This window comes from Zea mays, chromosome 5 (assembly GCF_902167145.1).
Source record: "Zea mays cultivar B73 chromosome 5, Zm-B73-REFERENCE-NAM-5.0, whole genome shotgun sequence".
NCBI classification, from domain to species: domain Eukaryota; kingdom Viridiplantae; phylum Streptophyta; class Magnoliopsida; order Poales; family Poaceae; genus Zea; species Zea mays.
This window is the reverse complement of record NC_050100.1, coordinates 83,791,187-83,802,013: the sequence shown is the minus strand read 5'-3', so window position 1 is coordinate 83,802,013 and position 10,827 is coordinate 83,791,187. Positions and strand designations below refer to the sequence as shown.

The window sequence follows — 10,827 nt, the reverse complement described above, 5'->3', positions numbered from 1 at the left end:
GGAATCACTACATCCAAATTGAGATGGTGCATCATTGGTTTATTTCTCAAATTTGGTGGGATAACCTCATTCCTCATATTAGTACTAACTAACTAACTATAAGGAATGATGTGGTGATGAATCAACTAATTCCATTCCACAAACCAAACAAAAATAGTGAGGAGTGAGAAGATGATGTACTAGCTAATTACTCAAACCAAACACACTATAAATTCCTGCCAATAACGTTGCAATTGCATAGTAGACTAGATCCTAGTATATAGCACGAATTGGTTTCCTGCCAATGATGATGCCACCCTGGCGTAGCACATACTAATGCTCCATTATAATCATCCAATAATAAACAATAACGCACCTGCTGTTTGGCTGCCTATATAAACAGACGCGCATAGTGATCTGATGAGCGACCAACAACTCCAGTAGTAGTAGACATCAGCACTCAGCTCTCTTCCTCACGGGGCATCAGCATCACGATGATGATCGAGCGGTCTGCAGCCATGGCTCTGCTCCTCGCTCTCTTACTCGTGCTACTCTTGGCCACCGGTAAGCTACCCTGATATACGAATCTATTCATGCGTTCGATAAACACCACCGTTATCAATTAGATCTCGCTCCGATCCCATTTTTACTTGCTTAACTGTGCTACACATGTCTATATATTTAGGTGGTCAAGCCGACGCCGATGAGCCGGCAACGTCACAGCAGCGCGCTGTTCCGGCGGAGCAGGCGCCGGCGCCGAAGGGCTACGAAACCCTGAGGGAGGAACCGGCACCAACCGGCGGTGCGTACTAACAAGAACGCGTGGCCATGCATATTGTAGTATCTGTTTCTTTTGGTCGATTGTTTAGCCTTTTTTCTAAACTGAAATTCGTTTACCCGGCCTGCTGCCCCAACCCCAAATATAATAAATGGAAGGTCACCGTCACCGGGAGATCAAGATCGGAGCATGCTTCCCCATCAGCGACGGCGGCAGCAGCGCTTTCTCCTGCTACCAGCGGTGCACGAGCAAAGGCTACGCCGGCGGGCGCTGCGACACCCTGCCCAGCGGCTTCCCCGGCGACTGCTTCTGCATCACGTACGCTTGACGATGGCCGGCCATGCGTAGCGTAGCGTAGGTCGTTGGAGATAGCAATGGCGGAAAGAATAACTAGGAGGTTTATTTTTGGCACGGATTCGTCTGCATCGTGTTAATTTGGCGCCTGGCTGGTTTGAATCAATTAAATGTCAATGTTTGTCCTGTGCGAGCAGCTGCTGCGCCGTCCTGGATCCAACACCCGCCTATTTCTCTCTTTTATTCGTCTTTCCAAATCAGCCATGCCACAAGCAAAACAAGAGAGTCGAAAGCCTTCCGCAACGTTAATCACTCAGCCACCATTATTGAGCTAGCTTAGCCTGCTTTCTATTCTACATATACATATCTGTCACGTTCGATTAAGATAACATCCTATTAGAGAATCATGTTCTCAATAGATGATTTGTTTCTGTTTCAACCAGGTGTTTAGGTCGATTTTGTGTGTCGATACGCCCCTCAAACACCTACAGTAAGCGCTTGCATCTTTCAATTTCGAGGCCGCGGCTCGTGGAATGCGTTCCAGGCACATCCCGGGTGATTGGTTGGCTATGTTCAGGCCCGCGGCGTTCCGTTGACTGCAGTTAGCGTGTGTTTGGATAGATGCATAGCATCTCTACCACCTGCTTCTACGCATGTAACATTGTTATTTTTTTAGTGGGTAGTCTGCATGCGCGGAAACGCAACTTCACGCAACTTCTCCTCGTCTCCAGCGGCCCAGGCTAGTACGATGCTGGCGGGAGACGTCCCTGCAACCAATCATGCTCATCATCACTGACACCGATGCATCACTGGAAACACTGGCAGTGCACCTAGCGCTGGACGAACGATTGGGCAGCTCGGCTTGGGTTAGACGGGATTGTTTGAATTTTTTTATAAGTTGAGTTAACATTTGAGTTCGGTTCTTAACTCCTATCTCGATTATTTGACGAGCTAGCTCTCGCGACATAAATGAACTATCACATTTTAGGTAAACGAACTATCACATTTCAGGAAATCATTTTACATTTTAGCTCCGTTCGTAGCTTGGTTCGTCAATAAGCTAGTTGATTCGTTAATGAGTCAGCTCACGTTAATGAGTCAGCTCACGAGATAAACGAGCGAGGTAAACAAGCTACTATCACATTTCAGAAATCCAAAACTATATATATCATTTACGTAACCATTAATAAACATAGTACGTAACAATTAATAAACATAGATAAACGAGCTACTATCATATTAAAAACGAAACTATACAATTGATATTACATGTTATATCTATGACCTATAAATTAAAATAATGACTAATAGACTGTATTTATATATTAAATTGATCTATATAAATATAACTAGATTATACGGATGAACATTTATGTAAATTGTAAATAGATGAGTGATAATTGTAAATGAATGAGTGATAAGTTGTGTTAATTTGATGTTATGGTCAGTAAAACTATGAGTATAATTACTATTTTCTATTGTTAAATTAATTTAAAATTAACTAGAAATTAATTATTATTACTTTTCTACTCCGGCTTATTTTCTATTGTTAAATTAATTTAAAATTAACTAGAAATTAATTATTATTACTTTCTGCTCCAGCGAGCCAGCTCATAGACAAGCTAACTCTGTAAACGAGCTAAATTTGTAACTCTTTAGCTTAAGAGAGTCAGAGTCGAGCAAGCTCGTTAAAGCTCTAGCTCGAACTCAAACGAGCCGTATTTTTGGTTGATCAATAAAACGATGCAAAATAAGGCGTCACGATGAAGGCCTGTCAACGAAATACGAAGCCCGGATCGGAGCCAGGGCCATATAACAAACAAAGCAACAAGGCAAAACGAGCTCGGCGGCGGTCGCCGGTCGGCCGTCGCCAACACGTCTCGATCGCCCTTTTCCCCCTCCTCTGCAGGAGCACGACAGGTGGACGGACACTATGGGCAGAAACAGCTACGAGCTTGTTCTTGGACGTCACGACTCACGGCCCACGGGCTCACGGCACGATGCTGTGCAGCTCCAGGTCCTCGCCGAGCGCGGCCTCCCGCACTGCCCGGAGGATGTCGGTGAGCGACACGACCCCACGCAAGAGCCCTTCCTCGTCGACCACCCACAGCCGGTGCACGTGCCTCGATGTCGCCGCCTCGATCGCCTCGCCGAGGGTGCTCTCCTGGGAGCACGTCACCAGCGCCGACTCCTGCTGCTCGCTCTGCTCTTCGTCAGTGGCGGCGGCAGCCGCGGGGGTGTCGGCGTACCCGGCGACAGGGGTGCCAGTGTCCGTGGCGTCGGCGCCGGGGACCACAAGCCTGGTGCTGGCGCGGTACTCAGCCACCTTCCTCTTGAACTCCATCACGCTGATCCCCAGCCAAGCCTGCAGCCGCGCCACCGGGCAGTCCCGCAGGTCCGTCGCCGAGAACGTCTCGACCGCCCTTTGCCCGCTCCCCTGCAGCAGCACGACAGGAATTTCAGACAGGAGGAAATCCGGCAGGAGATGGCGTGTTCGGATCGGAGGCGCGTGCAGTGCTCACGTATTGAAGGGTCTCTGTACCGCTACCGACGGCGTCCACGACGGGCACGGCGGTCAGCGACGCCGCCCGCATCGCCTTGATGACGTCGATCACCTTGGTAACGCCAGAGACGGCGAACACGGTGTCGTTCACGGCGCCGAGCTCGCGCACGGTGCGCAACAGCACGCCCCTGAGCTCCGCGCCGTGCGCCCTGAGGAACCTCACCACGTCCATCTGGGTGAGCATCCGGTACCCCGGCGCCGACTCCACCAGCTCCAGCGCCACCACGTTGTCCGCCGAGCTCTCCAGCGGCACCAGCGCGCGGTGCACACCCTTGCTGAACGTCTCCATGCAGTCCAGCACGCTGGCGCAACGCAACGAACATGTCGCACACGCGCAGATTGCGTACAATGCGAGGAAGAAGAAGAAAAATACGAGTGTGAGCTGGAGATCGGCCGGCGTACCTGGTGCTCGGGTGGAGCGTCCACAGAGTGAGGCCCTCGAGGGAGTGTCCGATGACGGAGGACACCGGCACGGCCATCCGGCGGTCGAGGTCGGCCGCCTCGTCGTCGTCGCTGGCCTCGGCGATGTGGGCAAGGATGTCGAGCATGTTCACCATGCCGATGTAGTGCTTGCGGACGGCGCCGGTGGCCGGGTCGGACTCGAGGATCATGGAGCCGCCGGCGCCGATCCAGTGGCCCGGTGGCGCAGCCACGGCCACGGCAGAGACGCGCGCTGCCAGGAGCGCGTTGGCCGTGTGCGCCAGCGTCGCGGTGTAGGGAACCTCCACCAGCCGCCGCTTGGCCCGCGCCAGGTCCACCACCTTGCGCTCGCGGAGCAGGCCGCAGAGCCCCGCGCGCGCCTTCTTGTTGCTCTCGTTCCCGCCGCCGGAGGCGACGCCGTGCAGCGCCGCCTCCTGCTGCTCGTCGGCGGCTGCTTTAAGCTGCGCCATTGCTGACCACTCCTAGCTGCTCTGGTACTCGCTTGTGTTTCTGTGCGCGAGGTTTAGCGAACAAGGCCGCATGCTCGAGAATCCATTAATTAATAGCTTCTCAGTGCTTCGAGTTGCAGCCTTGCAGGAGAACGTGGCGGGCAGAGAGGCTGCGTAGCTCTGCCGAGCTGCCGCGTGGAAAGAAACTCTACGACTAGCGAGTTCAGGTCGCCCACGTCATGCCTGCAAGGCTGCAAGTCAAAACTCAGGTTAGCCATTTCTTGGCTCAGCTTGGTAAATCCAAGAGGAGCTTTGGAAAAGCAGGTCGTTACTGATGTTATCTTCATTCACTGCCTTGTCCAAGACATTTTCAGCATGAAGTGATCTATGTGAAACTACAGATTAGGCCAGCCAAATACATACAAATCTAGGTGTTTAACTAGTAGAAGCATATGCTCGCTGAAATGCGCGCTGATGGAAGTGAGCACGAGACTACTCGTAGTCGTAGCCTAGCGAAGACGAGGACTCGGCCAGACGGCCACTCTGATCTGAGGGATGGCCCGTCTCATGCCCTGCACATGCAGGGTGTCAGCGGGTTCTCCCAGAGATCGTAGCCGGGGAAGGTGGGCTCGGGGAGGCCCGTCCTCGTGCGGTGCGTGACGACGACGTCCTCCGTGAAGGAGGCCCAGCCCATGTCGGGGTCGCCCAGGGACTTGGACATGAGGCCCTTGTCGGGCTTCACCGACTTGAGGCGGTGCCCCGCGTAGCGGCGCGCCCCGATGATGAGTTTGGCGAAGTTGCCGCCGTGCGTCATCACGAACGCGTCCGACCGCAGGCACACCAGGAAGTCCAGCGCCGCCAGGCTCGTCACGTGCCGCCGGAACGGCGCCAGCTCCTCCGCGCTCGCTAGCTCCTCCTTCGTCACCTGCAGCGATGCACAATGCACGGCAGTGGCTTATCAGTTATCACTGGCTTCAGCTTGACACAATCTGAAGTGGATTTGAGCCTGCCTACCAGGTTGGGGAACATGTTCCTGAGGGGAGCCATCCGGTTCTTGCCGCCGTACACTTGCCCGGACGCGACGTATATCTGTGTGCCGCTCGTGTACCCCAGTGCCCGCAGGATCACAGCGATCTCACCGGGCTCAAGAGGGCACCGCCCTTCTTTTCTCTTCTGCAGCGCCAGTGGCCATAGATGGGATCCATTCTGCGTGGCAGATACAAAAAAGAGAAAATCGTTAGACTTGTAGGGCTAGTTTCGGAACTACATTTTCTTAAGAGATTTATATTTTCCTAAAAAAAATGAACTAATTTTTCTTGGAAAAATAAAAATCTCGTGAGAAAACGGGGTTCCCGAACTAGCGCGTATAGTTAGTGTCGGTGCTTCATTTCTCCTAGGGATTCTTTCTCAGTCCAATGTAACAGATGTATCTAGTCCAGTCCGCGTCACCTTGAAGCGCCTTGGCCATTCTTTCTGCCTATAAGCCGCCATCATTGCCTTCTCCTCCCGTGTGCCGGCAAAATCACAGAAAGAAAGCCCCACCATCCCTTTTTCAAATCTCAGGTGAAGAGCCCTTTAAGAACAAAAAAAATGTGTCAATATTTGATTGTGAAATAAACTTTGAGAGCGTCAACTTCAGCTATGCACTGGATAGTGTCTTGGGTAGATACAAGCTCTACTGTACACAATATCACCCAGCGAAAAGGATAATTATAACGTACATGTATGGATTTATGCTGCCAGTTTTGTTCCTCATTCTTGCAGCAAGCTTAACAGCCATTTCCTCAATATCAGGTAGGAACTTTAATGCATGATAGTTAACTCTGCATCTCAGCCGGTTAATCTCTGTTGGTACATTATCATACCTGAACATCGAAGTTTCACATTAGCTTCAGACTGTTCCACTGAGAGCATATCAATACGAAAATATATGGCCATTGCACAGAACAAAGAACAAAATAAAAGAATAATGCTCCCTTTACCACATCATTTAAGCTGACCAGATGTTCTGAATCAAAATTAAAATGAACAGGAAAAACCGAAATGTTGTCGTCAAAAGTTTACTTACCCCAATCTGTCCACAAATGGCTTGATAGACATTATCCTTTTCTCTTTGATCCTTGGAAGTACATTATCAATATAAAACTGTGCTGAAGCATACTTTGGGATGTTCTTCACAGTACGCCTGTTACAAAACCGTAATTCAACGCATACCATGGAAACATGAATATTCAGTCAAGCATAAATAAACTTGCAGTAATATAAAGGTGAGTGCAGAGAGCATATTTTTTAGAATAGGGAACATAAGTCATAAGATAAAACAAGGCAGCAGAGCAGCTAATGGAGAGAAATGATATTTGAGCAGAACCTTTTGATTTCGCAAGAAGTTCACCAAAAAAATGTCTTAATATAGTAGAATGTTGGATAAGCTGTATATAACAAAAAAATGTATTGGCATATATATATATATATATATATATATATATATATATATATATATATATATATATATATATATATATATATATATATATATATATATATATATATATATATATATATATATATATATATACTTTGCTTCATCTAGTTATACCTGATAACATTGTTCAATTGACCATATTCTAAACTGAACTGCATAGATGACATGATATAACCAAACAGGTATATCACACATCATCGAGACTTTATTTGGTGAAAAGAAAAACAAGGAAAGACTGGTTCAAAACAACAACTAAGAGTGCATGGGTGGTTAAGATTTATGTCATATGAGGTTATTAAAATTTTCCTACCCTATTGAGATAATACCAGCAAAATCATAAAGAAATATTCCTGATAAAGTACCCAAATACCAATGCACCCTTCATTGCCAACAGTATCTTGCATGTTGTAATATTAATTTCTGAAAGCTTCAGGTAATTAAAACAGAGTAAAAAAACGCCTACTTTATACTAGTAAACAGCTCATCCTTCTCTGTGAACCAGTCAGGGATATCTCGGACAATCCGTACATCATCCTTCAAATAATTTATAAAATGATCAACATCAAAGATGTCTTCGAATTTTCTGCAGAGAAGATATACATTCTCAGAACCAAGACAATCTGGAAGAAAGCAAATAGTGTATTTAAGTAGGTCATATGACTCATATCATGTGTAAGTGCTCAAGGGAATTACTTCAGTACAGAATGGTCAGCATAAGACCAAGAAACACTCAGCCCAAATATCCATGATTTTGGAAATTCCTGTCCTTGCAAGTTTTGTGATTACATGAACTAGTTCAAAGATGCCAAATGATTCAACTACTGATTGTTATCAGTATAATCCATAAGCAGTTCGGATGCATTTCCATACAAAATTAGCATAGTTTATTGCTTTTCTTGTCTGTTCATCAACTACAAATTAAACTATATAAGAACAGTGATGGATTTTCAGGTGAGAGTACATTGATCTGCATTTGGTCCAATCAACTAACCCATACATTTTTTGTTTGTGGTCCCAGTAATCACTAGTTTACTAGCAAAGCACTGAAGCATCATAGTGGATTTCCTTATTGAACGACATTATATGACAGGACAATACTACAACCACAGGAGAAGCATGAGAAATGAAGCACTGACTTCCAGTTCTAGAGGCATTACTTTGGTGTTTCAGTAATAGAATGACAGATACAGTCATCTACAGATGATAGTATGCAAAACCATTCAGTTACAAGGTTTTTAAGCTAACAAAATTCCATTACACATATTTGGAGCAAAATGTTTCAATGAAAGTAAGACCTAAAATATTTGTCTTAGCTTTGATGACCCAAACAAGATTGTAGTAGATTAGATGAAAGTCAGATATGCTCATTTTTAACATTCTAGTCAAACGTTATGTTCAGTTTATCGAAAGTTTAAGTTCTAGTTAACAAGATTTTATAATACAATTATCTATTAAATATCTGCAGGGAAATAGACAAGAAGAATACATTAGAATCTGGAACAATAACACTTACGACTGGTCTTTCCAAATTTGGTCCTGCTTCAGAACAGGTAGAATAAGTGTTGCTCTCATTATTTTAGCAATCGCAACAGCATTACATATCTGCAAAAACAACAGATATCTGAAATTCGAATTGTTTTCTTTTGAGAGAAGTAACCAAAACTCAATTACATTTAGAAAGCCAATGGACAAGCTCAAGAAACTGGCATGATCTGCTAATGGAGAACCATACTCTGTATTTAGAAACAGAGGTTTCATCTCAAACCAGCTTTAGCAGGTCATGGAAAACACACATTATCAAAAGAATTAACAAGGTTATATTGAAGGGTTATTGTAGTTATGCTTGAGCAATGAGCAGCAACCACGCTAACAGGAAAAGAAGCAAACATAGGCTTGTATATTGCAAGTAGCACTCACACACAACTAGGTGAGCAAGGCTGAGGGACAGAAGTGCATACATACAGCTATGCGTTGCTGGTTTAGTCCTCCCTCGGCATGGATAAAAATATACCCAGAGGTTTCATTCACTGATGGGACATCTGCATGATATAGAAATTTACGGTATCATCACTTAGCAGGTCCCATTCATGAATGAAAACAGATGTTAGATGTGCTGTTTCATAAATCTATCATCTAACATGAAACTACACATAACAATTGGGCAGGTTCCTGAGACATACGAAATTCAGTTTTTGCACTAGATCAATAAAGACTAGCTCTGGGAGATCGAAATTTGCACAATGGAGGTTACTGACCTCAAAGTGATTGGGGTAATGTATAAAGTAGGGATACAATATATGCTATATTGCTGTCTTTAACAAACGTGAAAGGTAGACTCGCCTGAGGGCTCATTGCTGCATCGCTCTGCACAGGGCTTCCAGGACATCGTGGCAGCACGTGGATTTTCCCATAGAGATGGGGGTTCCTTCGTCTGCACCCAAAGAAGAAATTCTTCAGACCAAATGTTTATGAAGCGAACACGGGTCCCAAAACCCTTGGAGCAACGAAGCACACTTCACCTCAGGGCAGTGGAGCGTGATCCCCTCCTTGTGGCACAAGAACGGAGTGTTCTAGGACGACAACAACAACATCAACAGAATGTCAGTGGTCAGTCGGAATCCTGACAAAATTGAATGGCATTGGAAAGATACGGGAGGGGCCAGGAGCTCACGAGGCGGGACCAGAACAAGGGCGCGCAGAAAATCACAGCGGCGAGAAGGAGCGCGAGGAGAGCAAGCAGGATCCTGTAGGAGGACGAGGCGGCGGAGGACCTGGGGTCCTCGAGTGCGAGGAGGGAGCGGAACGGGGACGTCAGCAGGTGGACACGCTTGTGGTGGTGATGCGAGAGGAGAGGGGACGAGCGGTGGGCGTCCTTGCCGTCGTCGTCCCCGCCGCCGCCGCCGCGGCTGCCGCGGGTGGAGGGGGACAGGAGGAAGGGGGACGACGCCGCGGAGGTGTCGGAATCGCGCTTGGCGGGGGAGTTGGACGAGCGCACCGCCATCGAGTGCCGCAGCTCCGCCATGGCCGCCGCCTCCACCACCACCGGCCCCGCCGCCCCGGTCGCGGGCGCGGCGCGCGGGAGTGGGGTGGGAGTGTGCACTTGCTTCCTGTTGGCTGACGAGCCTGTTCGCACTGTCACTCTCGCCGCTCGCGACTGTGATCAACCGTAGCAGACCAGAGCCGGCGGCAGGCTGTCAGTGAGTGAGCAGCGTGGCATGAGTCATGACGGCGGAGATGGGCTGGGGAGGGGGGATGCGGCCCGATCCGCTGCAGTTACGTACGTAGAAAGTAGCTGTATATGAGCCGTTGACACGTGGGGTCGGTCGTGACTTGCTTTATACGTCAACAGCAAAACTATTTAAATTTTGACCAACAATATTAAATTATTTTAAATTAAAAAGGAATATTATGATAGTTAAAGTCATGATAAATCTAGTATTACCTTCGCTCTAGAATATTTGTCGTCTGTTAGTGTATTTTTAACTAAACTGCGACAAATATAAAAGAACGGAGAAAGTAACATTTTACTTTTATGTTGTAAAATCTTATGAAACATCCGGTAATAACCGGACAAAAATTGATAGTGATTGACTCAAGACAAACCCAAAATGATTAATTTATGTGGACGGACTAGTGTTTGGTTTGTCGTTCTATCTGTAATGATAGTAAAATAAAAAGATTGTTTGATTCTTGGCAAACTTTGCCACAACTTGCCTAATATCCTGTTTAGATGTAGATATTAGAGCACATAATTGAGAATTGAAACCAGCTTTCATAAATTCTGTTGTTTGGTTTCACATGGAATAGATATTTGGAATCAGCGACCCAATTCTTTGGAATTAGACTACAACTAGAAATTCCC

The 10,827-nt window shown here is 46.9% G+C and overlaps 3 protein-coding genes across 3 annotated transcripts; 1 reads left to right on the top strand and 2 right to left on the bottom strand.

Moving 5' to 3' along the window:
• The first annotated feature begins 411 nt into the window (after positions 1-411).
• On the top strand, positions 412-1,237 carry LOC103626637 (uncharacterized). The gene is made up of 3 exons (XM_008647040.2): positions 412-543; positions 665-781; positions 916-1,237. Exons 1-3 carry the CDS (start codon positions 474-476, stop codon positions 1,083-1,085), a joined length of 357 nt encoding a protein of 118 aa, XP_008645262.1. The 5' UTR covers positions 412-473; the 3' UTR covers positions 1,086-1,237.
• A 1,528-nt stretch (positions 1,238-2,765) lies between these two features.
• On the bottom strand, positions 2,766-4,742 carry LOC103626636 (SNF1-related protein kinase regulatory subunit gamma-like PV42a). Its single transcript, XM_008647039.4, has 3 exons — positions 4,017-4,742; positions 3,574-3,916; positions 2,766-3,488 (listed from the first exon to the last, which is right to left on the bottom strand). The coding sequence occupies exons 1-3, from the start codon at positions 4,502-4,504 to the stop codon at positions 3,042-3,044; spliced, it is 1,278 nt and encodes a 425-aa protein (XP_008645261.1). The 5' UTR covers positions 4,505-4,742; the 3' UTR covers positions 2,766-3,041.
• A 52-nt stretch (positions 4,743-4,794) lies between these two features.
• Positions 4,795-10,132, bottom strand: LOC100285167 (uncharacterized). Its single transcript, NM_001367335.1, has 11 exons — positions 9,637-10,132; positions 9,485-9,535; positions 9,306-9,396; positions 8,928-9,004; positions 8,479-8,567; positions 7,429-7,548; positions 6,552-6,668; positions 6,205-6,348; positions 5,933-6,056; positions 5,498-5,689; positions 4,795-5,408 (listed from the first exon to the last, which is right to left on the bottom strand). The coding sequence occupies exons 1-11, from the start codon at positions 9,985-9,987 to the stop codon at positions 5,049-5,051; spliced, it is 1,716 nt and encodes a 571-aa protein (NP_001354264.1). The 5' UTR covers positions 9,988-10,132; the 3' UTR covers positions 4,795-5,048.
• Positions 10,133-10,827: the final 695 nt, after the last annotated feature.